At 49.2% G+C, this 27,081-nt stretch overlaps 1 protein-coding gene across 1 annotated transcript in view; it reads left to right on the top strand.

Annotated features, from left to right (window-relative positions):
- Positions 1 to 27,081, top strand: part of PIWIL1 (piwi like RNA-mediated gene silencing 1) — a 1,966,306-nt gene that overhangs the window by 423,763 nt on the left and 1,515,462 nt on the right. Inside the window, exons 4-5 of the mRNA XM_078668015.1 lie at positions 3,180 to 3,305; positions 3,395 to 3,606. Coding sequence (XP_078524141.1) covers positions 3,180 to 3,305; positions 3,395 to 3,606 — 338 coding nt within the window. The remainder of the gene's footprint in view (positions 1 to 3,179; positions 3,306 to 3,394; positions 3,607 to 27,081) is intronic.

Below are 27,081 nucleotides of genomic sequence, written 5' to 3'. Positions count from 1 at the left end.
GGCGCCGGCAAGCTGCCAGCGCCATCGTAAAATAGTTACTAAATTAGCTTCAACAGGAAGCACTAATAGATAAAATCAAGCAGGCGCTCGTGCATCTGCTTTATTTTATCTATTCACGCTTCCTGTTGAAGCTAATGTAGCAACTATTTTAGGATGGCGCTGGCAGCTTGCCGGCGCCATCGTAAAATAGTTAACAGTGTATCATTTACAGTGTATAGGTTGCCTGTTGGTCAGGCTGCAGTCTAAGACAATTGATTGTTTTCTCATGGCCTTGCTGGGATCCCGATATGTCTCACAGAGAGTGTCCATTGGAGAAGGCAGCCATCTATACTAACTCCAGCACCCCTGGGCAGGGCTTAGTCAAAGCACCACTGTGTTCCATGTTCCTGATCTGCCAGTGTGCACTCCGGACATGCTGTTTGTGTAACACCCATGGTCAGTTCTCCCAAACATGCAGGCCCCCCCTTGGCAGATCACCAACCAGGTAGACCAGCCACTCGCAGTTTCGCTAATGTGCCACTATGTTCGTGCCTAGGCCACAGCTCAGGTCAGGTATCGTAGGTTACCATCAGAAGTCGATGAAGTTGCTGATGTGTGCCCTCCATTACGACCCACTGGTGTGTCTTTCAAGCATGTCAACTGGGAGGCAACCATGATCGATGCTCTAGGACATGAAAGCATTTCCTTAATTTGTGCTTTCAGTTGTCCCTGTGGGCACCTCCTATATGACCTTTAAAATTCAGCACAGCCGGCATTACTTAGCCGTGTTAGACTCTGGGCAGAGCATGCAGGGATACCACCAAAGTCCTTCCAATCATGGTCCAATTAGCCAGCTCTAAAGCTGCCCTGTTCAGTAATAATGCAGTTCGGTCTTCAGCCCACTAACACATTTTTGAGTATGTTCCACAGGCCAAATTCGCTATAGGTTCTCAGCCCCATTTTCGAATTGCGGAGTTGCCACTTCTTAGGCAAGAAAATAATGCGAGGAAGAAAAATTGCCAGAGCTCCCCCGGAGAGGCAGTTCCCCATTGTGGTCCAGTCCATGACAACCCTGTAACCATGTTTTATTCATACAACTTTTATACAACTTTTTTCCTGGGATCGTCTTTTCTTTTATACACACAAGAGGCATGTGCACTCGCATGGAAGCCCCGCCCCAAATCCGCAATTACGAAAATCCGCAAATACGCGGATTTTGCGGATCCACGATCCGTGAATACGCAAATTCGTGAATCGTGGATCCGCAAAATCCGCCCATGCTTAGAGGACTGGCGCATTAGAGAGTATGATGGTGTATGGAATGGCTTCGGCGGTAAGTTAAGGGAGTCACTGGGGCTAGCTAAGCGACCCTGTGACATCCCTACATCTTGGCAACCAACATGTTCCCACCCAGGGCCGGCCTTAACTGTAGTGAACGTTGAACTTCGAAAATTGACAATAGGAACCGGCGCTGCAATATTTGCACAATGACCAACTTCAGTGACTGGCGGTCTTATTGTGTGCGCCATTACCGGACTAGGTTCAGTTAAACCACCAGGATTTCCATTACTCCATATGAGCTTTGGGGAAAAAGGGTGTTGCTCTATTTTGGTCAGTCTTGAATCAATGCCGGACAATTCTGTGAGTAGGGGGTTAATGCAAATTTCTCTTCAAGTTTAGCTATAATGCGGTCTTCAGAGTCACTAGACACCTGTCGAACATTGGCCAGATCCCTACCACCTGATAGGCTCAAGATACCTGGGGCTGGAGAGGCATGGGGGCCACCGTTGTTACCCCGAGCAGTCCCTCTTGTTTTTGCCACTTTACTGACCTGGTGCGTGGTTTGGGGCACTGCACACGCTTTTCTTTTTTTTATTGTACCCTCCCCAACCTTAATCTGAACAGATCTTTGTTGACTTATAAGGATCTTGGTAGGGGGAGAGGGTACAGAAGATGGAATACTGACTAAAGTGGATGTGTCATTTGGTTGGGGTACTGGGGACAAAGAAACCACTGGCTACATAGTCTGTTGGTAAATCTGAAATTAGCAATGGACCGGGTAAAAAAGCTTCAGCGGAGGCTCGACGGGGATCTAGGGAAAGTCTCCTTTGGGTGAGCTCAATTTCATGTATTAGGACAGACTCAGCCTGCATAAGAAACGCGTCCAAGGTGCCTACATCCCCTGGGCCGCTGCCCCCTTACGATTACCCTTGCTCATGACAATTTAGTATAAAGTAGAACACTAAAAGTAAGAGTATGTATAACACTACAAATATTAAGCGAAGTCAAAAACAACTGACCATGTCCTGAATAGTTCGAAATGTCCAATGAGGGGTGGCCCAGCCCTGCCTCCTTCTGGCTCTGACGGGCGCTGCGGGAGCCCTTGAACGTTTTTAAGTGCCTCCAAGCTCTTCCTCTGTGACGCGGTGACTGGCGCCACGGGGAGGACGCTGGGAGTTGTAGTCTCGGCCCCCGTAATGCTCGGAGGTAGCGGGAGCTTGATGGTGGCAGAAGCAGCATTGCAGTCTCCTTGGAATGTATCTGGAGAATGGAACCAGTGCAGCTTTTGTACTAGCAATCTCTCTATTCTTATTTGAACATTCATGGAAAAAGATTTGTAATGATCAAATGTAGGGACTACTTCCAGCAATAGAGTATTTATTTCTTGAATGTTTCTTAAATATAATCCTCCTTGAAAAAAGTAGTTACCTTTCTGCTCTTAACGTCTTCGTTTTAATTCTGATATGTAAATGCTTTTTTTTATTAAAGCTTTCATGTTATGGTTATCAGCTAATTTATTTGACTGACTTCATGATCAAGATTGTGGCATTTCATTGTATTTCTTCACGTGTCGAACAGTAACAGTCCAGTAGGTCGTAAAGGTGAAGACCAGCAATTGTGTATTGGACTACTTTTGTTTGAATATTTGCCTTGGGTATCAGGCAGTTCCGGTAGTTGTGACCTGTTTGCACAAGGCTCTGGCATCCATAGTTTGACGTAATTAGTAGTTTATTTTATTCTGTCCAATTGGAAGGATTATTCCAGGTGCACTATACCCCTCCTATTGAAGATGACTTCTCTGAACTATTGGGTTTGTTTTTATAGATTGACATTTCATCTTGGACACTTATTAGAATATTAAGACTTGCAAAAATTTGTAATTTATCTAATAAATAATCAAGTTTTTTCCTAAACACTAGAGCTGAGGCTGTCCGCTGGTTTCCAGGAACTCTCTCTTGGAGAAAGAGGTGGCAGAAGACGTGATTATCATGACCTTGGAGTGAATACTCGCCAGGGTATAGAGCATGTCAAGGATTCAAAGACTGGTAAATTGCTTTCTTAACAGCAGGGTAGCACGTTTGCAGGTCATACATTTCTGTGTCAAAAATTCTCAAATATATTTTTTGTTCTGCAGGTGTTTCTGGGACTACTATAAAGTTGAGCACAAACCATTTTAGATTAACTTCTCGCCCACAATGGGTTTTATACCAGTACCATATTGACTACAACCCTCAGATGGAATCCCGACGCTTACGTACAGCACTTTTGTTTCAACATGAAGATCTAATTGGGAAAGTTCGTGCTTTTGATGGAGCCATGTTATTTCTGGTCAAAAGATTAGACAAGGTATAGTCAGAAATACTATGTAATTAGAGTAAATAACATCCACGTTTTGTTTCTCTTTTGTGGTGTATGCAAGCATTAACTTGATCTACTTCCAACATTTATATTGGAAGCTAAATGAGTACCTCTCCATTCTCCTATTTGACCATTATTGCATCTTCATAAGTATTGATAAACCTATCTGTATTTGTGGAGGATGCTGAACATCTTCTTTGTAGCAGAAAATAAAACTATCCAAAGGCTACAAATGCCTGTGAATGGTCTGTATTCCCTTTCATCTTAATCAACATGAGCACATTAAACAAATAAGACAAACGTGGTTTTCCACCCAAACTATTAATTTTTCCTTGCTAAGAGAAAAATGAAATGACTGTTCTAGTAGGTAAGCATTCTCATTTAAAGCAGCTACGTTGCACAATAATCCTGGAATACATTGCAGTTACTTCCTCATTTTTTTATCCTCTGATTAAATTAAAATATTTCAAAATTGGTTTTATCTTCAGCTTTATTTCTATATTAAACTATTGTATTTTTGAATATTTTCTTTTCAGCCGATATTTTTATAATTTGTCCCCCTTTTTGCAAATATAGTTTTTAGTAATGTTTGTTTTTCCATAGGATGTTTATTACTAGTCCTGACATTCGAATTGCTTTGCCCACATGTGGGTTCCTGAAGCACGTTTACTAAAATATATACAATCTTTTTTGTTTTTGGAATTGCAGGTGTGAGAAGTTGGCCTGGTATATGGTGTTCACTATTCTAGTGAGCACCTTGCACCACTCCAAACAACCCTTATGGTGATGGTTGTCAAGTCAACCTTATAGACCAGCTATCCTAGTGGTAGCATGGACAAAGCAGTCTTAGGCTAAAACTTCAGAGAGCATGTGAAGCCAATTGTTTTACCAATTATAATTTCTTGAATACCAAATGAAAGGACACCACACAAGGTATATATCAAATATGTATATTTATTACTAACACAACCCCTCTGCACTCTTCGAGATCAGAGTTCGAGATACAGCACAAGTTACTCAATAAGCATACTATAAGTTGCACAAATACAATTCTGCCCTACGGGCCTCACGAACCATATACTAAAGAAGTGGTATAAGAACCACTTCAGGAAAGGGGAGTAGGCCTAGGAAATCGCTGGGGCTACACAGAACAACCACGGTATTGTAAGTTGGAGACCCACAGTATGCGTGTGCAGTGTCTAAACACACACACGAGTTACAATAGAGTTTCAATGGGAACTTAAAAGTTACAAAGTAGTAGATTTCGGACACTTGCGGGTGGACTACGGGAAAACCCTGTTAAACTAGGACACTTGGATAGTTGTTACCCACGGGAGCACCGGAGTACTTAAGTTACCTCACCCAGGGAAGCCGGGTGCATAGGTGTTCTTTCGTGTCTGGTTTCGTCGCTGAATCCTATGGAGAGCTGCAAGAAAGTGCTGCAGGCGACCAGGAGGAAAGTGTCTGGGTGGATCCAAGGGTGGATCTGAGTCGCGAAGAACCTGAAAGCAGAGGGGACAGAGTCTGGGTCACTAGCCAGTGACCAGGAAGGAACCAGGCGATGTTGAGATACAATCAGGTGAAGAAGTGAAGCTTTTCTCTGCAGCCACGTGGACCAGGAGGCATCGAAGACGACCAGGCGCTGGATACGAGCTGTCCCACAAATGATCTAGGTGACTGCGGTGTCGGTATCCGGATTGGACCCAGCAAGCCCTGGTAACCGCAACCCACGCATGAAGTGAAGATGTGCTTCTGTTCAGACCAGCAAGGTCTGGGGCGCTTTTCCTTCACAGGGAAGCTGGAGCAAGACTGGAGCAACCAGGCAAGCGTTGTAAATTCAAAGGTTCGCCTTCGTAGGGCTCATTAGCCAACGGGCTAGCAACCGGGAAGACTCTGTGAGCTGAAATGCAGGCACAGGCCCCACTCTGCACTCGTGCAGTGGAGGACTGACCTTCGGTGCAAATGCTGCTTGGGTCTGGGACTTCTCAAACCTCAATGCACAACTTCGCGGCTACATCAGAAGCTGCACAGGTAGCAAAAAGCAGGTAGTCCAGGATGTCCGGTCCCACATCTCTCATGTCCGTCACGTGTCACAGCTTTGCTGTGGGTGTGGTTCGGAGTCAGGGAAGTCTGGGAGTCCAGTTCCTGCGTCGCTAAGTCTTCGGGTTTCAACGGGAGCGTCGACAAAGAAAACCGGCAAGTTACTGTTGGTGCCTATTTGCACAGGGTGGTCACTCCTTGACCACAAGGGAGGTGTCTTCAGTGTTCCAGTCGATGTGGAACGTCGAAGGTCCAAGAGTTCGTGTCAGTTTCTTTCCAGGATAAATCTAAAGTCTCTAGACTCAGCTCTTAACTTTATACTAAAGTAAGGGGCTGGATTACCTGCTAGGTCCCTCCTGTGGGGCAACCTGGGAAGGGGGTGGTTACACCCCTTTCCCTTTGTCCATTTTCGCGCCGGAGCTGGGGCTAGGGTGCCCCAGCAACTGGTTTGAACCGGGCTATGCATGTAGCACTTTATGTGCCCCAGGCAGTGTCATTTCATGCAACCCACCCTGCCCCAATAAACTACAGGCTGTCTGGGGAGGTGCCAGCACCTCCCAAGACAGGAAACCTATTGTCCAGGCCTCCCCTGCCTGAGTTTCGTCCAGCAGCAGGTGGTCAGACTCATGTCTGTGGCAGCAGCATCCATTTTGTGATGCTGAGGCTGTTTAACTTTAACCGGGTAAAGCTACAACTACATGTTTGCTCCCTCTAGAAGGGTGGAATGCTACCCCCGTTGCCAGAATTGGCGAGTGGGTAGTATTCCAAAGCGTATGACACCTTACACGACATGTTTTGATAAAGCCAAACCAAAGTTATCATTAACCGCGAGGATTATAATGCACTTAAGAGTATATGGTATGGCTATATCATAGAACAGCTATAAGGACATGGTTCCGAAAGCTGCAGACAGGCTCAGCTCATGCTAAAGCACCATCTCGTATGTATGTATGTATTGCAATCTTATATAGCGCAACACTGTCACCCAAAGGGTATCCTGGCGCTTTGACTGAACATAGCTGACACACACTCACAGGGATCACACTACTCTTGGAAATAAATAGGTCTTCAAACTTCTCTTAAAGGATGGAAATTCGTCCTGGCTCCTCAATGGTAGCGGGAGAGAATTCCAGAGTTTAGCAGCGGAAAAGCTGAAGGAGCGACCTCCCATCCTTGACCTCTGAAACCTGGGAACCGTTACCAGGCATGCAGAGGAAGAGCGCAGGGTTCGAGGAGTAGAATACCAAGAGAAAAGATTCTGCAGCAATGCAGGTAGAGGCTTTAAAAACCAAACACAATGCCTTAAAAAGAATCCGTTGCTGGACAGGCGCAGCCAATGAAGATCAAGCAGCGCTGAGGTAGAGGAGGCAGTGCGTGGACGAGAGAGTGTCAACTTGGCTGCCACATTTTGTATGCGTTGCAACTTACCAACCAGAGTTTTAGGCGCTCCCAGAAGCAGTGCGTTGCAGTAATCCAACCTGCTTAAAATAATCCCCCGCACGACCTCCGGTCTAGCCTGTACTGGGAGCATAGGAAGGACTTTGCGTTGTAGGAGAGTGGGGTCTGCAATCCTATGGTCACCCCAGATTTTTGCTTTTTGCTTCACTGGTTTACGACTTTCCCTGGCTGTGGGCCTGCTAATCAGACCTCCCCTTATGACCTTTTGAATCTCAGTACAGTTAGCAGATTCTTATCTGCAGACCGGACCTGCCTGCTTGGAACGTAGCGATGGACAATATCCTTACTCGCCTCGGGGCCTGCGCTGTTATAGGCATCGTGAGTCATGCACACAGTCTTAAAAAGGATCCTACGGCCCATCGGCAACCAGTGCAGCAACTTGATGGAGGCTGTGAAAGCATGAAATTTTGGTAAATTCATCACAAGCCTAGCTGCAGCATTCTGCACCATCTGCAGACTTCGCACTAGACCCTTGTTAATGCCCAGATAAAGAACATTACAATAGTCCAATCTGGACGTTACCCGAGCAATGACTGCCTGCTTACGTGCTGAGAGATTTTTCTAAGGATCCAAATGATGCCAAAACAGGTGGAGACTGTCCTGCTAAAGTCACAACGTGTGATGAAGGTGGATTTTTAATTGCAGTTCTTGGGGGGGAAAAACACTTTCAGAAAGTGGCAGTTCGAGGCATGTGAGCTGTAGATCACATGCTTTGCATAGCCTGACATATAGTGTTGGGTCTGGATGTTTGAACTTTGTTTTTGTTCGAAGAAGATTTTTCCAGTCATGAGGTAGGTGACTCCTTTCGGTGATAGTGCTCATGGGCATCGGCTCCATTGTTAGGTTGTGATTGTTCGAGGCATGTGGGCTCCTGAATTCATATCTGTGCATAGATCGCCGCCTAGTGTTGGGTCCGGATGATTGCACATTGTTGTCCTGGAAGAATCTTCGAAGTATCACGAGGTAGGTGGCTCCTCCCTTGGACTAAAGTGCGCATGGGCATCCTCTCCATCCTCAGATTGTTTTTCTCCGCCATTGGGCTCGGATGTACTTTCCTAATTTCCCAGTTCGGAATCGAGAAAAACTCTTCAAAAGGCCAAAAGGCCTTCGGATCCGTCGGTATTGTTCAGCGCTCGGTGCAGATACACTTTTACAACTTTATTGCACTCCAGTCGTCGAATCTGGCCGTTAGGCCTTCTCGACACCACGTGGACCACCGTCGATGGAACGAAGTCCATTCAAGAACTGCCCTCAGTGCAACTCGAAGTTCCTGCACACAGACAAGCATCCAGTGTGCAATAAATGCCTATCTCCAGATCACAATGAAGATAGTTGCCTAGCCTGTGCACAGTTCCGATCAAAAAAGACTATTCGAAATCGACGGGCGGCGAGGCAAGAAATGCAACCATCGGCGCCAGAGGCCGATAACATCTTCGATGACTAAGAAGATCTAGCGAGCGCCGAAGAGTCAGATCAAGACGACAGACAATACTCGGAGCCTGACTCCGAATATTACCCCGAAGAGGGAGAACTAATCGTCGATCTCGAGGACTATCAGGACATCGTAGCAGTTGAAGACGACTCCGATGACGGCGAGGGGCGAACTGTGAGTACAACGCCCCATATAGACACTACACCTCTATCAGAGACTCAGGTCAAGGCATCGCCAGCAGGCCTTAGCCGAGATCAACATACTCGTTCTACAGCCCCGCCATACCGCCCGGCTAAGAATATATCAAAAGAGCCCTCTGAGACACGTTACACATCGGTTCCATCGAAACCGAAACTAATCGACAATACAGTCTTCGGACCGAATTACGTCGTACCGAAGGTATTTAAGCCGCAAGGTGTCAAACCGAAGGCCACAGTACCACTGCAACCTTGGAAACCAAAGACCGTCGAGTCGACATCGAAGAGCAAAGCAGTCGAGTCGAGCTCGAAATCAAAGGCCTTCAAGTCAAACTCGAAGCCAAAAAACATCGATTCGACGCAAAAGCACGTCGAATCAACCCCCCATAGAACGTCGACTTGAGCAAATCAGCCTCGTGTATCGACAAAGGGAAAAAACGGTCGACGACAAAACAAGGCCTAAGCCCAAAACTACCGTCAAACCAAAACCAAAGGTGGACGAAAGGAAATCGGTCGAGCCGAAGCCCATCGAACCGAAAAAGGGCGTCGAGCCAAAACAGCAGGCTCCAAAACAACATAAGGACACTGTAGAACCGACAAAACCGCTCGGTCCGAAACAGGTCGTGAAGCCAGCCAAGGAAGTTCAACCAACAAAACCGGTTGAAAAACACCCAAAACCGATCCAACCACCTAAAACGGTCGAAGCCACAAAAAGCGTCGACCCGAAGGGACAAAAACCAAAGGTTACAGCACCAAAACCAAAGACTGTGGAAGAGGAACTTCTTAAACCAGATCCATCCACAGAGGACCAGTTAAAACTCTACATTGACCCAAAAACTGGTAAAGTGACTGTTTATACCAAAAAGAAAAGACCTCTGCCAACTGAAGACCTTTCCAAGATCCCCTTAACGAAAAAGAGACTGTGCGACCTCTCCTATATTCTTTGAACCTATCGCTCCTGATATGCCTACTACTCCTTATGCCCCAACCTCACCGGCATGCTCTGATTACAACCCTGATGAAGATCAGGAAGCACATGTAGGGTTTGGTTATCCACAAAACCCACTTTCAGAGCCAAACACATCCATGGGGTGGAGGAGGGGAACCAGACACTGAAGGGATTCTGCCCATTACAGACCATGCAGTATACCCTACTAAGCCATCACCCTCCGAGGATACCGTAGCATTTAATTCACTACTAGATAGAGCAGCAACCTACCACAATGTAGAGATGCACTCTGATGCGATTGAGGAAGACTTCCTCTTTGATACACTGACAACATCTGAGACACACGTTAAAACACTCCCAATGTTAAAAGGGGTATTAAAACATGCAAGTGACATTTTTAAGGACACTGCTAGGGCACGGGTCATAAACCCTAGAATTGAGAAAAAATACAGGGCTGCACCTATAGATCCTACATACATCAAAGGTCAGCTACCCCTAGATTCCTTAGTGGTATCCAACGCACGTAAGCGTGCAAACTCAGACTACTGGTGAGGCTGCACCTCCAGACAAGGAGTCTAAAATCTTTGAGGCATCAGGCAAGAGAGTGGCGGCTCAGGCAGCAAACTCCTGGAGAATAGCCAATACACAGGCCTTGCTAGCCAGATATGATAGAGCGCACTACGACAGTTTGGAGGAAATTCTCCAACACTTACCTGATCCCTACAAACAGCAGGCAGATGAACTTATACAAGAGGGAAAGCTCATCACCAATGCATCCATTAAATGTGCCCTATGTGAGAAGTTGGCCTGATATATGTTGCTCACTAGTTCTAGTGATCACCTTGTATCAGTCCAAACAACCCTTATGGTGATTGGTTGTAAGTCAACCTTATAGACCAGCTATCCTAATGGTAGCATGGACAAAGCCGTCTTAGGCTAAACTCTTTTGGCATGTGAAGCCAGCTGTTTTACCACATATAACCCCTTGAATACCAGATGAAAGGACACTACACAGGTTGTTATAAAAATAAACAGTATATTTATTAATAACAAACACCTCTGATCTCTTTATGAGGTCAGAGGGCTAAGCACATGACAATCTCTTAGGAAAAATACGATAAGTTGCACAAAATTACAATGGTGCCCTAGGGGCACGGCAAACCATATACTAAGTAAATGGTATAAGTAGAACGATTTAGAAAATGAAGATGCCCAGAGGCTGTAGGTTCGCTGGGACTACCCTACCCTAACCTCAGGTAAGTAAAGGGAGGCCCACGGGACGCGTGTGCAGAGTGTGAACTCACACGCGAGATGCGGAACAAATTACGAAAAGGTAAGTAACACAGTTCCGACTAGTTAGAACTAAAACGACTGGATATCTGGACACTAGGAGAGTCAATCTACCAATGAGCACGAAATGCTCTTGTTACCTCACCCGTGGATGCAGAGGTGTGAAAGTGTCGGTATTCCGCCTTGAAGTCAATGGAGCCTTGAAGAAAGATGCTGCAGGCGACCAGGAGGAAGATGTCCGGTGCGATCCAAGGGTGGATCGAGGAGGAAGAGGACCTGAAAGCAGAGGGGACAGTGTTCAAGGTCACTAGCCAGTGACCGGTGTGTAACCTGGAGGGAACCAGATGCTGTCGTCGCGATCAGGTGAAGAGTGGACGCTTGTCTCTGCAGCCACGTGGACCAGGAGGTGTCTTCGATGACCAGGATGGAGGCACAAGCTGTCCCACGCAGGCTCTCGCTGTCGGCGGTCTCGGATCCGGATTTGGAGTCAACAGGCCTTGGCAAAGGCAACCCACACCACGCGGTGAGTGGAAACGGCATCTGGAGTGGACCAGGAGGGTACGGGGTGCTCCCCTTTTGGAAGGGAGCAAGGGTCAGTCTGGAGCAACCAGACCAGCAGTGTAGATTTCGTGGATCGTCGTCTAGGTCACTAGCCAGCCGGCAAGTAACCAGACAACGCGTCGAGCAGCAATCAAGCAAAAGGGCCCCACGCAGATCTCATGGATGCTGGAGGGCTGGTCTTTGGTGCAGGAGCTGCCTGGGGCTGGGGCTTCTCAATCCCCAAAGCACTTACTCGAGGATGCCTCAGAAGTCGTGCTGGAAGCGAAGAGCAGTCTCTTCAAGAGGGCCGGTCCCATGTGTCTCGTCGCACCCACGGGTCTCAGCTGTGCTGCAGATGTGGGTAGAGGTCTGAGAGGTCTGGGAGTCCCGGTCTCGTCGGGCTCTGAAGTCTGGATCCGGCAGGAAGGACGACAAAGTGGACCGCTAGGACGCTTGATGGTGCTTGCAGTTGCAGGGTGGACACTCCTTGCCCACAAGGGAGATTCTTCAGTCTTCTGTGGAGCAGAACGTTGAAGTCCAGAGTTTCTTCTTGTAAAGTTGTTCAGGATAACCTAATTTGGAATGGGCCCAGCTCCTACCTTTATCCTGCTAAAGGGGGCTGTACTATGACTAGGTCCCTCCTGTGGGTGGGACCAGGAAGGGGGGTTGTTACATCCCCTATCCTTTGTCCGGTTTCGCGCTGGGGCTGGAGTGCCCCAGCAACTGGTTTGAACCGGTGTACGCACAGGGACACCTTGTGTGCCCCAAGCATGTCTCATTCCTTTCAGGCCTCCCTACCTCAATACACAAAATCCTGTCTGGGGTGGTGCTAGCACCTCCCAAGGCAGGAAACCCTTTGTCCAGGCCTCCCTCGCTGAAAGGACTCCTAGCAGCAGGAGGTTAGACTTGTCTGTGGTGGCAGCATCCATTTTGTGATGCTGAGGTTTGAGTTAACTTTAACCGGGGTTCACAGTTACATACATGTTGCGTCCCTCTAAAAGGGTGGAATGCTACCCCCGTCGCCAGAATTGGGGAGGGGGTAGTATTCCAATTCGTATGACGCCTTACTCGACATGTTTTGATAATGGTATACCAAAGTTAGCAATAACCGTGAGGATTCTAATGCACTTAAGAGTATATGGTATAGCGTTATCATGGAACAGCTATAAGGACTTGGTTCCGCAAGCTGCAGACAGGCTCAGCTCATGCTAGAGCACCATCTCACATAATTCCAAGCACTCTGCCTTCAGGATTGATAAGGCCTGCTATTGGAGTGACTGATAGGAATATATGTGTCCATTTTATGGTTGGATATAGGTATACTATATCTACAGCAAAGGGTGATTACACCACCTTGCCCCAGCTGCCTTACCAGCCAGTTGTCTGTTTGGATGGCCAGCCAGGGGTGGCACAATACATGCTGCAGCCCCTCGTAGGCCTTGGGTTCACCTATGCCCTGGGTACCGAAGGTACACTGTACAGGGGCTTATAAGGGGTCCAATACCAATTGGTAAATGCACCTAAAGTACATGAATGTCAATTTAGAGAGAGAACAGCTAGGCTGTGGGTCTGATTGGCAGGCCCACAGCCAGGGAAAGTCGTAAACCAGCGCAGCAAAAAGCAAAAATCTGGGCTGACCATAGGATTGCAGACGCCACTCTCCTACACCCTAGACGCGGCAGACACAGCTGCCAGATCCATTAATACAAGCGTGCTACTAAGGCGCCACGCATGGCTTTGTATATCAGGCTTTAAGAATTGTAGATTTGACTTCATTCTTAATCAGCTAATCAACCCAGACTTTTTATTTGGTCCAGCAGTTGATTCAATTCTGGACAAAATGAAAGGATGCAGAAACGTCAGTCTATGGGAGCTCTTCAGTCCCAACAACACCGGGCTCCTTTCGTCGCTCCAATTATAGAGGAGGAGCACGAGGAACATCACAGCAATCCTCCAACTATAAGAGTAACACACAATCCACATATAACAAGAACACCAGCAGGGGTGGTGTGAGAAGTTGGCCTGATGTGCAGTGCTCACTATTCTAGTGATCACTATATATCAGTCCAAACAACCCTTATTGATGATTGGTTGTAAGTCAACCTTATAGACCAGCTATCCTAGTAGCATGGATACGAGCAGTCTAAGGCTAAGACTCTAGAGGGCGTGTTAAGCCAGCTGTTTTACCATCACATTACCCCTTGAACACCCAGTGAAAGGACACCACACAAGTGTTATGAAAATAAACAGTGTATTTATTAGAATCACAACAACCCTGTACTCTTTATGAGGACAGGGTGCTAGGCACACAACAAAACTCTTACGAAAATACTTAAGTTAGCACGGTATACACAAATGCCCAAGGGGCACGAAAAACCATATACTCTAAAAGTGGAATGCGAAATTACTAGCAGGTAAGTACAGTACTAATAGACTTTGGAATCGCTAGGACTTGACTATAGAATCGTTAGATTACTTCTAGGAGGCCTAGGGGACTCGGGTGCAGAGTGTGCACTCTCACGCGGGATGCGGGACAAAGTCTATGGAAGCTAGTAAAGGCAAAGTTAGTGTTCACGGGCGAACCCGACCTGGTAGGGAGAAAACGACAGTGGATCCTGACCCTTGGATAGTGAGGCTATGCTGGGGCACCGAAATGCCGAAGTTACCTAGCCCAGGGGCTGCAGCTGCATAGGTCTCAAAAGACGTCGGGAATCCTCGTTGCCGGACCAGGAGCCTGGAAGAAAGATGCTGGCAGGCGACCAGTGAAGATAGTTCGAGTTGATCCAAGCCTGGATCTGGAAGAAGGATGACACCTGAAAGCAGAGGGGACCAAGTTCGTGACTACTAGCCAGTAGTCAGTGGGCACCAGGAGGGCACCGGATGGTAGTCACCTCGACTAGGTGAGTGGGCGACGCTGGCTCTGCAGATCTCACGGACCAGGAGGCGTTGTCGGCGACCAGGATGGAGAGGCGAGCTGTCCCACGATGGATGAAGCTGTCGAAGTTACCCAGGATTGGGCAACAAGCCTTGGCTAATTCAAGCCCACGCGGTGGACTCAAAATGGCGTCTTGAGTGGACCAGGAGGGTCCAGGGTGCTCCTCTTCTGGAAGGGAGCAAGGGCCAGTCCGGAGCAACCAGACCAGCAGCAGTGATGTCGTCGGGCGTCGTTCAGAAGGCCACAAGCCAGCGGGCTAGTAGCCAAACAACGCGGTGAGCAGCAAAAAGCAGAAGGGCCCCACGCCGATCGTGGAGATGCTGGGGGGCTGATCTTCGGTGCTGGAGCTGCTCAGGGTCGGGGCTTCTCGGACCTCAAAGCACTCACCAGGAAATTACTCGGCGGGCTTGCTGTGCAGAAGTCGTGCAGTCTTGGCAATAGTCGGTCCCTTGAGGTCTCGTCGCACTCACGGTTCTCAGCTTGGCTGTAGAGGTGAGTAGAGGTCGGGGGTGCCAGGGAAGCCGGGTCTTGTTGAGCTGGGCAGTCGGATTCCGGAGGAAGGACGTGCAGCAGACCGCAGTGTTCTTGATGGTGCCTGCGGATGCAGGGTGACTACTCCTTAGTCACAAGGGAGAATCTTGAAGAAGGAAATCGTAGAAAGTCGTGTCTTGATTCCAAAGATGATCTAATTTGGAAGGGGTCCTGCTCCTACCTTTATCTGGGAAAAGGGGGCTGGCACGCGACTAAGTCCTGCCCTATGGGTGGGACCAGGAGGGGGGTGGTTACACCCCTCTCCTTTGGCGGGCTTTCCCCAGGCCAGGGGCTGGAGTGCCCCTGGAACTGGTTTCAGCCGGCCTATGCACAGTGAGCACCGGGGTGCCACTTGCAGTCACCTTCCTCTGTAGCCCTGCCTACCTGGAATACACAAAACCCTGTCTGGGACGGTGCTGGCACCGCCCCTGGCAGGAAACCCTTTGTCCTTGCCTCCTGCTCTGGGAGGACTCCCAGCAGCAGGAGGGCAGACTTGTGTCTCGGTTGCAGCATCCATTTTGTGGATGCTAAGGCTCTGTCTGACTTTTAACCGGGTTATAGGTTACATACATGTCGTGTCCCTCTAGAAGGGTGGAATGCTAACCCCGTCGCCAGAATTGGCGAGGGGTTAGTATTCCAATTCGTATGACACCTTACTCGACATGTTTTGATAAAGCGATACCAGAGTTGGCATATAACCGCGAGGATTATAATGCACTTAAGAGTATATGGTATGCGATATCATGGAAACGGCTAAGGGATGGATCCCGAAAGCCGCAGACAGGCTCAGCTCATGCCAGAGCACCATCTCACACGATTCCAAGCACTCTGCCTTTAGGATTGTCAAGGCCTGCCATAGGAGTGCCTGATAGGAGATCTGTGTGCCCATTTTAGGGTTAGATATAGGTATACTATATCTAAAGCAAAGGGTGATTACACCACCTTGCCCCAGCTGTCGTGCAGCCAGTTGTGTCAGATTTGGATGGCCAGCCAGGGGTAGCATAATACATGCTGCAGCCCCGGGTAGGCCCTGGGTACACCTATGCCCTGGGTACCTAAGGTACACTGTACAGGGACTGATAAGGTGACTCAGTATCCAATTAGATATGTACCTAAGGTACATGGAATCCATTTTACAGAGAGAGCAGTAGGCCTGGGGTCCTGAATAGCAGGGCCCCAGGTCAACTAAGTCAGAAAACCAGCAAAACACCAGGAAAAAAGTTGGGGGCAACCATAGTCAGGGATCTACCTTCCTACAGGTGGTTATAGAGGAAACCATACCAAGGGAAGAGGTCGTGGAGGCAATGCAAATAGATCCTCCACTAACACAAAGCAGTGACTTCTTGGCACTACCCCCAGACCACATAACACCAGTCGGGGGAAGAATGCAACAATTTCTGCCAGTCTGGTTAAATATCACCACAGACAAGTGGGTCAGGCAAATTATCCAACATGGCTATTGCCTAGAGCTCACCTCAACTCCACCCAACATACCACCCGTGCACCGTCCTATGTCACAGGAACGTATAACGCTACTTCAGCAAGAGGTCATGAGTATGCTGCAAAAGGGGGCCATAGAACCAGTCCCACTGCAACATCAGGGAACAGGAGTGTTCGAGGCATGTGGGCTGCTAAATTCATATCTAGTGCATAGATCGCCGCCTAGTGTTGGGTCCGGATGATGGCACATTGTTGTCCTGGAAGAGTCTTTGAAGTATCACGAGATAGGTGGCTCCTCCCCTGGACTACAGTGCGCATGGGCATCGACTCCATCCCCAGATTGTTTTTTTCCGCCATTGGGTTCGGATGTGATTTCGACGTCTCCGTGTCGGAATCGTAAAAGTCTCTTCTTAAGGCCAAAAGGCCTTAGTTACCTGCGTCGGTGGTATTTGTGTGCGGTCTCGAGCATCATCTGGCTCTTTGAGTCGGGATTCTGCGGAGTCGAGTGACTCTTCCAACATCGAGGCCCTCTCGTCGCAGCAAGACCCCGACTAACTTCTCATGGAGCGGAGTCTGTTCAAGTTCTGCCCCGTCTGTGGATCCAAATATCCACATAACGACGAGCATACAGTCTGTAATAAATGCCTCTCGCCGGACCACAACGAGGACAACTGCATGGCCTGCTCTAAGTTCAGGTCCAAGAAAACGCTCAAGCTTCGGCGCGCGGTGCGCCTTGAGGCCCAGCGAGCGGCTCCGGCACCCGACGATATATTCGACCCCGCAGAAGAAGGCCAAAGCCATCATCTTTAGATTTCACCCCCGTCGACGGAGGTCCAGGCCGATCCCGAAGAACACGTCGACGGACTGGGCCAAGACCGTGTATTCGTCGAGGAGGTAGGGGACGACGAAGAAGTTTATGGGGCCGCGGAAGATAGCTCAGAGGAAGAGCTATGCCCCGAAAGTTACATGACTCAGGCTGAGGTCACGGGATCGCCACTCGGCCTTACCCACGACCCTGCACCGCTATCCCCGGCCCCGCCTTCTGGCCCGGCCACGGACACTCCAGCGGAGCCGCCATTGCGCGTATCGAAACCGAAACCTTTGGAATCGACTACACCAAAGATGGCCGACGTCCCGCCAAAAACGAAACCGAAACCTTCGGAATCGACAACACCTAAAATGTCCGACGTCCCAACAAAAATTTCAAAGCCTGCTCCCTCATCGACTCCGTCGCCCTCCGGCCCTCCGAAGTCGAAGAAAACTGTCGAGTCGACAGCGCAGCAGAAGGTGGCCAAGGAGCCGTCCTCTAAGAAGGTTGTCCATCACATCTCGAGCACGGTCGCTCCGGCAAGTTCCACTAAGGCTGTTGACGCGCCTTCGGACAAAGCTGCGGCGCCCACAAGTAAACGCACAGTCGAATCGAAGTCAACTAAGAGCCACGATCCGAAGGCCGGAGGCACAACGCATCGGCACACGGATGCCGTGTCTGCAACGGCGTCGGCGCCTAAGCCTACGACGGAGCCAGGGGCCGTTGGAGCAGAGGATTCGTCGGCGGCACACTCGTCAACACCAAGTGCCTCCGACGCTACCGAACATCGGGCGTCGGGTAACAAACCCTCCGCCTCGTTCACAAAACAGGTCACCGACTCCCTCAAACGTATTCGGGAGAAGACTTTGACGTCAACAGCTCCCACGCCGTCGGCTCCGAAACCGGTGGACACACCTGCGAAGACTTCGACCAAGCTTCTCTACACTCTGCCACCTAAGGTGGCACCAAAGGCGTTTGCACCCAGATCGGTGCCGACGAATGCCTCAGAAGACCAATCTGAGCATTACATCGATGCCGAAACAGGGAAATTGACCCTCTATAAAAGACGGATCACTTCCCAACCATTGGAATCCTATGTCATTCCACTAAAAAAGAAGAGGGCGGCACAGGACATTCCTGCCCTTGTTGAACCTATTCAGCCACCACCAAGGAAGAGTCCATCACCTTCCCCCAACCAGTCAGGGGGAGAGGATGATAACCAATATGACCAGTACAATTTCCCAGCTGCCAATGACCCTGATGGTCAACAGGACTCATATGACGACACTGGTGACCAAGGAGGACATCAGGTGGCACAGGACCCACAGGGTTTTGGTGCACGTACATCACCAACTGAGGATTCAGCAGCATTTAATGCTTTGATAGAGAGGGCAGCTGCAAATCATGATGTGGACATGCATGCTGACCCGGTGGAGGAAGATTTTTTGTTTGACACTTTCTCTGTCTCAGAAAGAACAGTTAAGACACTTCCTATGCTAAAAGGTGTCCTTAAGCATGCCCCAGAGATCTTTAAGGAACCTACCAGGGCGAGAGTGGTAAACCCACGTATCGAAAAGAAATACAGGCCAGCACCTGGTGACCCTGCATATATTCGGGGACAGTTGCCTCTGGATTTGTTGGTGGTCGCCAATGCCCGCAAGAGGGCAAACTCCCAAACTACGGGTGAAGCTCCTCCCCCAGACAAGGAGTCGAAAGTGCTTGAGGCATCGGGCAAAAGAGTTGCTGCGCAGGCTGCCAATATCTGGCGTATATCAAACACACAGGCACTATTGGCACGATACGATAGAGCGCATTACGACACCCTAGAACAGCTCCTTCAACACCTACCTGATGAGTTTAAGGAGGCAGCCGAAATGCTCATACAAGAGGGAAAGCTCATCTCAAACGCCGCAATAAAGTGTGCACTTGATGTGGCTGATACAGCGGCTAGGGCGATTAACACTAGCGTCATGTTAAGGCGACAGGCATGGCTTCGCATATCAGGATTTAAACCTGACATTCAAACAACAATACTCAACCAGCCCGTTAATCCTGACAGACTGTTTGGCCCAGATGTTGACACCATCCTCGAAAAAATTAAAAAGGACAATGAGACCGCTAAGTCCATGGGGGCGCTCCAGTCTCAACAATTTAGGGGGAGCACTTTTCGTCGCTCAGGAGCACGTGGTGTTACCAGAGGACACTTGGGTCAACAGACACAATTCACGAAGGGTGGTGCACAATCCTCGTACTCCAAGCAGGGTAGAGGGGGTTACAGAGGTAACAGTGCCAAGGGCAGAGGCAGAGGAAACAACAACAACTCCCGTTCCTCTGCCGCCAACAAACAGTGACTCTCTGTCACTGCCCCCCGACCATCCAACACCTGTCGGGGGGAGACTCCAGCAGTTCCTGCCAGTCTGGACATTCATCACCACAGACAGGTGGGTAAGACAGCTTATCCAGTACGGCTATTGTTTGGAGTTTACATCTACTCCACCCACCATTTCCCCTATACAACGTCCTATGTCAGCAGAGCACTTGCACTTATTGCAGCAGGAAGTTGTGGTGATGCTGCAAAAAGGCGCAATCGAGCTCGTACCGGTGGAGGAGGAAGGCACAGGGGTCTATTCCCTGTACTTCCTTATCCCAAAAAAGGACGGATCCCTCAGGCCCATTCTGGATCTACGCCCCCTCAACCTGTGTATATACTGTCAGAACACTTTCACATGCTTACACTGCAGCAGATTCTTCCCCTGCTGAACCAAGGGGACTTCCTAGCAACCTTGGACCTCAAGGATGCTTATTTCCACATACCACTCCACCCATCCCACAGAAAATACATCAGGTTTACCATTCAAAACAGGCACTATCAGTTCAAGGTCCTACCCTTCGGAGTGACCACTGCCCTCAGAGTATTTACAAAGTGTCTGGCGACAGTTGCGGCGCACCTCAGGAGGCACAACATACATGTCTACCCTTACCTAGACGACTGGCTCGTTCAAGCAAAGTCGGAACGGCAGTGCACCGCGGACATGTCCCACACCATTCACCTCCTCCACAGTCTGGGGTTCTCGCTAAACTACCCAAAGTCGCACCTTCAACCAGCCCATGTGCGGCAGTATCTCGGTGCGACAATAAATACCCTGACTGCTATGGCTCAGCCAAACCCGGTCCGAATCGACAACATTCAGTCGCTGATCCAGAGGTTCAGACCACAACACTCCCTACCAGCGAGAGTGTTCATGCAGTTGATAGGCATGATGGCCTCCTGGATCTTCATAGTCCCGCACGCAAGGTTGCACATGCGTCCACTCCAAGAATGCTTAGCGAATCAGTGGACACAGGCTCAGGGACAACTGACAGACCTAGTGTTGGTGACCGGTCGGGCATACAACTCTCTGCATTGGTGGAATCCACACAACCTTTGCAAGGGACGACCGTTCCAAGAGCCTGTGCCACAGATTATCCTAACAGCGGACGCATCTCTCCAAGGGTGGGGAGCTCATGTGCTCCACTACACGGTGCAGGGACTGTGGTCCACCCAGCAACATAAGTTGCACATCAACTACCTGGAATTGATGGCAATCTTCATGGCGCTCAAGTCCTTCAAAGTACATCTGTGCAACAAGGTCGTGTTGATCCGGACGGACAACATGACAGCCATGTACTACATCCAGAAGCAGGGAGGTACTCACTCGCCACAGCTGTCTCATCTGGCTCAGAGCATGTGGAAGTGGGCCATTCAGAGGAACATTTTCCTCATGGCAGAACACCTCGCGGGCAAGGACAATCACATGGCGGATCTGCTCAGCAGATACAGCCATCAAATGCACGAGTGGGAGATACATTCATCAGTACTCCACCCGTACTTCCAGCAGTGGGGTCATCCAGAGATAGACCTGTTTGCCACACAGGAAAACGCAAAATGCCAAAGCTTTGCCGCCAGGTTCCCTCACCCGGAATCGCAAGAGAATGCGATATGGATGAACTGGTCAGGCAGATTTGCGTACGCTTTTCCCCTGGCGCCTCTCATTCCGCTGGTGGCAAGAAAGCTAAAGCAACACTCGATGACGCTCATCCTGGTTGCTCCAACGTGGGCACGCCAACCATGGTACACCACGTTTCTAGAACTTTCCGTGGTACCGCATCAAAGGCTGCATCTCTCCCCGAGCCTCTTGACGCAGAACCATGGCGACATTCAGCATCCAGATCCGCAACAGCTCAACCTGGCGATCTGGCTCCTGAGGTCCGAGAATTTGGCTACCTCAACCTGTCTCCGGAATGCATGGATATCATACGAGAGGTAAGAAAGCCCACTACCAGAGCTTGCTATGCAGCAAAATGGAAGCGGTTTGTCATTTACTGTACAGGACACGATATCAACCCGCTAGATGCATCCATTCCTAACATCATCTGCTATTTGTTACATCTTTACAAATGCAATCTAGCGTACGCTTCCATTCGGATACACTTATCCGCCATAGCGGCTTATCTCCAGAACAGGCAGCATCTCTCTGTTTTCAGGGTGCCTGCCATTAAAGCCTTCCTAGAGGGACTGAAACGAGTCATTCCTCCGAGAACACCACCAGCTCCAGTGTGGAACCTCAATGTGGTCCTCACTAGGCTGATGGGCCCACCTTTCGAGCCACTGCACTCCTGCGAGCTTCAGTTCCTCACATGGAAAGTGGCATTTCTCATTGCTATTACATCGCTCAGACGTGTTCGTGAGCTGCAAGCGCTCACAGTCCAGGAGCCATTCATACAAATTCATTCAAACAGGGTAGTACTTCGCACTAACCCCAAATTCCTTCCGAAGGTGGTGTCACAGTTTCATATCAACCAAACTATTGACCTGCCCGCATTCTTTCAAAACCCACAAACGGTAGCGGAAAGAATGCTTCATACATTGGACGTTAGGAGGGCGTTGATGTACTACATTGACAGAACACAACACTTTAGGAAAACACAACAACTTTTTGTTGCCTTCTCAGCACAGCACAAAGGCAACCCTATTTCCAAAGCAGGAATAGCCAGATGGATTGTTAAGTGCATTCAAATCTGTTATCAAAAAGCTAAACGTACTTTAACAATACCCCCAAGGGCGCACTCCACACGCAAGTTGGGGGCCTCCATGGCTTTCCTGGGCAACATTCCTTTGGAAAACATTTGTAGAGCAGCTACGTGGTCTACACCACACACATTTACCAAACATTACTGTGTAGATGTGCATTCCAAACAGCAAGCAGCTGTAGGACAGGCTGTTCTCAAGACACTCTTTCAGACTTCTGCAGCTGGCACGGGCAGCCGCCGTTAATGGAGGGACTGCTATGTATTCTATGCACTAGATATGAATTTAGCAGCCCACATGCCTCGAACTGAATATGCTACTTACCAGTATGCATCTGTTCTTGGCATGTAGGGCTGCTGACATTCAATAGCTAGCAATGCCACTACCTCCCATAGTATGGCACTTGTTCATTTCTCCTGGGGAGGGGTAAATGGCCTCAAAAGGGTTGTTGTTAGTTCAGACCTCCCAGTGGACTGTCTTTTGGGCAATGATTTGGAATCCTCCCTATGGTCAGATGTGGAGTATAGGACTCATGTGGAAATGTTAGGTTTGTCAGCACATGTCCTTGCTGTGACTAGGTCACAGGCCAAGAAATGCCCAGCTGAACTAGTGCTGGATCCTGGAAGAATGGACCAGACACTAACCAAGAGAAAGAGCAGTAGGGGTAAGGTTGACCCTTCCCCCCTGCCTCAGGTGGAGGATCAGCTCTCTCAGGAGACTGACCCCAAGACCCCAGAAGGAACTGTCCTAGAAGAGCTTGAGCCTGAACAGGTTCAGTTTCTTGGGACAGGGGGACCTTCCAGGGCAGACTTGAGGCAGGCACAGTTATACTGTTCCTCTCTTGAACCCCTCAGACAGCAGGCTGCTGCTGAGGCTGCAGGGAATGCTACAGGTGCCCATAAGGTATATTGGGACGATGGACTCCTGTACTCTGAGGCAAGAGACCCCAAGCCTGGTGCTACCAGGAGGCTGGTCATCCCCTTGTCTCTGAGAGGTTTCCTTCTCACCTTAGCCCATGAGATTCCCCTTGCAGGTCACTTAGGCCGGAACAAGACTTGGGATAGGCTTGCCCCACACTTTCACTGGCCTCACATGTCTGAGGACACTAAGGAGTTTTGTCGCTCATGTGTCACCTGCCAAGCCAGTGGCAAATCAGGTGGCACCACAAAGGCCCCCCTTATACCACTACCTGTGGTGGGGGTTCCCTTTGAAAGAGTGGGGATTGACATTGTTGGACCAATGGACCCCCCAACAGCATCTGGGCACAGATGTATACTGGTGGTAGTGGAATATGCCACCAGGTATCCAGAAGCTATTCCCCTGAGGACCACTACAGCTCCTGTTGTGGCTAGGGCCCTGGTTGGAGTTTTCTCCAGAGTGGGGTTCCCTAAGGAGGTTGTCTCTGACAGAGGTGCAAACTTCATGTCAGGAGACTTGACTGCTATGTGGAAGGAGTGTGGTGTAAACTACAAATTTACCACACCCTATCACCCACAATGCAATGGGCTTGTTGAAAGAGTCAACAGGACCCTCAAAGGGATGATAAAAGGGTTACCAGAAAAGCTTAGGCGAAGATGGGACATCCTTTTACCCTGCCTTCTGTTTGCTTACAGAGAGGTCCCACAGAAGGGGGTTGGTTACAGCCCTTTTGAGCTTTTGTTTGGACATCCTGTAAGAGGACCCCTATATCTTGTGAAGGAAGGATGGGAGTTACCTCTCAAAAAGCCTAAACTTGACATAGTGGACTATGTACTTGGTCTCCGCTCCAGGATGGCAGAGTATATGGAGAAGGCATCTAAAAACCTGGAGGCCAGCCAATAACTTCAAAAAGCTTGGCATGACCAAAAGGCTGTCCTAACTGCAGGACAGAAGGTGTGGGTGTTGGAGCCAGTGGCCCCAGCAGCTCTCCAAGACAAATGGTCTGGGCCCCACATCATCATTGAGCAAAAGGAAGAAGTCACCTAATTGGTGGACATGGGAACTCCCAGGAGCCCTCACAGAGTACTTCATGTGAATAGGCTCAAAGCATTTGTTGACAGGGAGGACATGGGCTTGCTCATGGCCACAGATGAGGTACAGGAGGAAGAGAGTGACCCTCTCCCAGACCTGCTCACTCAGAACCCTGATGATGGGTCAGTAGATGGTGTAGTCTTTTCTGACAGCCTCTCTGAGCATCAGCAACAGGATTGTAAGCAAGTCCTTCAATCCTTCAGACAAATGTTTTCTCTGACCCCCAGTCAGACAAACTGGTGCACACATGAGGTGGACACTGGAGACAGTCTGCCTATAAAGAGTAAAATCTACAGACAACCTGACCACGTCAGGGACTGCATAAAAACTGAAGTACAAAAGATGTTGGAATTGGGAGTCATTGAACCCTCAGAGAGCCCTTGGGCTAGTCCTGTAGTTAAAGTGCCTAAACCTCACACCCAGGATGGTAAGAGAGAGATGAGGCTTTGTGTAGACTACAGGGGTCTCAATGCTGTCACTACGACAGATGCCCATCCAATACCAAGAGCAGATGAACTCATTGACAGTTTGGCTTCTGCCAAGTTCTTGAGTACATTTGACCTGACAGCTGGCTATTGGCAAATCAGGTTAGCTGAGGATGCCAAGGCCAAGACAGCATTTTCTACCCCAGGAGGTCATTACCAATTTGTGGTGATGCCCTTTGGTTTGAAAAATGCCCCTGCCACTTTTCAAAGGTTGGTGAACCAAGTTCTCACTGGGTTGGATGACTTTTGTGCAGCATATCTAGATGATATTGCTGTCTTTAGCTCCACCTGGGAGGATCCCCTGATCCACCTAAGGAAAGTTTTAGAGGCCCTGCAAAAGGCAGGCCTCACTATCAAGGCTACTAAGTGCCAGATAGGGCAGAGTCAAGTTGTATACTTGGGCCACCTTGTAGGTGGAGGTCCAGTTCAACCTCTGGAGAGCAAGATAAAGGCCATAAAGGACTGGGCTCCTCCAACCACCCAGACACAGGTCAGAGCTTTCTTGGGCCTGTCTGGTTATTACAGGAAATTCGTCAGAAATTATGGAACCATTGTGACTCCACTTAATGACCTGACAAGTAAGAAAATGCCAAAGAAAGTCCAGTGGACAGTTAGCTGTCAGAAGGCATTCGATGACCTAAAGCAGGCCATGTGCACTGCACCTATTCTCAAGAGTCCAGACTACTCCAAACCTTTCATTGTCCAAACAGATGCTTCTGAGTTGGGTGTGGGAGCTGTTCTATCTCAGCTGAATATTGATGGTCATGACCAGCCCATTGCTTTTATAAGTAGAAGGCTGACCCCTAGAGAGAAACGTTGGTCAGCTATTGAGAGGGAGGCCTTTGCTGTGGTTTGGGCCCTGAAGAAGTTGAGGCCATACGTGTTTGGTACTCACTTCAAGATTCAGACTGACCATAAGCCCCTCTTATGGCTAAATCAAATGAAGGGTGAAAACCCCAAACTTCTTAGGTGGTCCATTTCCCTACAGGGGATGGACTTTACAGTGGAGCACCGCCCAGGAACTGACCATGGTAATGCAGATGGTCTCTCCAGGTACTTCCACTCAGAACAAGAAGACTCACCTGGTCACGGTTAGTTTATTGTCCCTAAGTTTGGGGGGGAGGGGGTTATGTAGGAGAGTGGGGTCTGCAATCCCATGGCCACCCCAGATTTTTGCTTTTTTGCTTCACTGGTTTACGACTTTCCCTGGCTGTGGGCCTGCTAATCAGACTCACAGCCTAGCTGTTCTCCCTCTAAATTGACAAGCATGTACCTTGGGTGCATTTACCAATTGGTACTGGGCCACCTTATCAGCCCCTGTACAGTATACCTTAGGTATCCAGGGCATAGGCGTACCCAGGGCCTACCAGGGGCTGCAGCATGTATTATGCCACCCCTGGCTGGCCACCCAAATCTGACACAACTGGCTGCACGACAGCTGGGGCAAGGTGGAGTAAACACCCTTTGCTTTAGATATAGTATTCCTATATCTAACCCTAAAATGGACACATATATTCCTATCAGTCACTCCTATGGCAGGCCTTGTCAATCCTGAAGGCAGAGTGCTTGGAATTGTGTGAGATGGTGCTCTGGCATGAGCTGAGCCCGTTTGCAGCTTGCGGAACCAAGTCCTTATAGCTGTTCCATGATAACGCTATACCATATACTCTTAAGTGCATTAGAATCCTCGCGGTTAAATGCTAACTCTGGCATAGCATTATCAAAACATGTCGAGTAAGGTGTCATACGAATTGGAATACTAACCCCTCGCCAATTCTGGCGACGGGGTTAGCATTCCACCCTTCTAGAGGGACACGACATGCATGTAACTGTGAACCCCGGTTAAAGTTAACTCGAGCCTCAGCATCACAAAATGGATGCTGCCACCACAGACACAAGTCTGACCTCCTGCTGCTGGGAGTCCTTCCAGCGAGGGAGGCTCAGACAAAGGGTTTCCTGCCTTGGTAGGTGCTTGCACCACCCCAGACAGGATTTTGTGTATTAGGTAGGCCAAGGCTGAAAGGAATGAGACATGCCTGGGGCACACAAGGTGCCCTGTGCATACACCGGTTCCAACCAGTTGCTGGGGCACTCCAGCCCCAGCTCTGGCGGGAAACTGGACAAAGGAAAGGGGGTGTAGTCACCCCCCTTCCTGGTCCCACCCAGGGGAGGGACCTAGTTGTAGTGCAGCCCCCTTTAGCTGAATAAAGGTCGGAGCTGGTCCCATTGCAAATTAGATTACTCTTGACAACTTCCACGAAGAACTCTTGACCTTCGACC

This window comes from Lissotriton helveticus, chromosome 11 (genome assembly GCF_964261635.1).
Source record: "Lissotriton helveticus chromosome 11, aLisHel1.1, whole genome shotgun sequence".
In the NCBI taxonomy this organism is placed as follows: Eukaryota; Metazoa; Chordata; class Amphibia; order Caudata; family Salamandridae; genus Lissotriton; species Lissotriton helveticus.
This window is presented reverse-complemented; position numbering and strand designations above follow the sequence as displayed.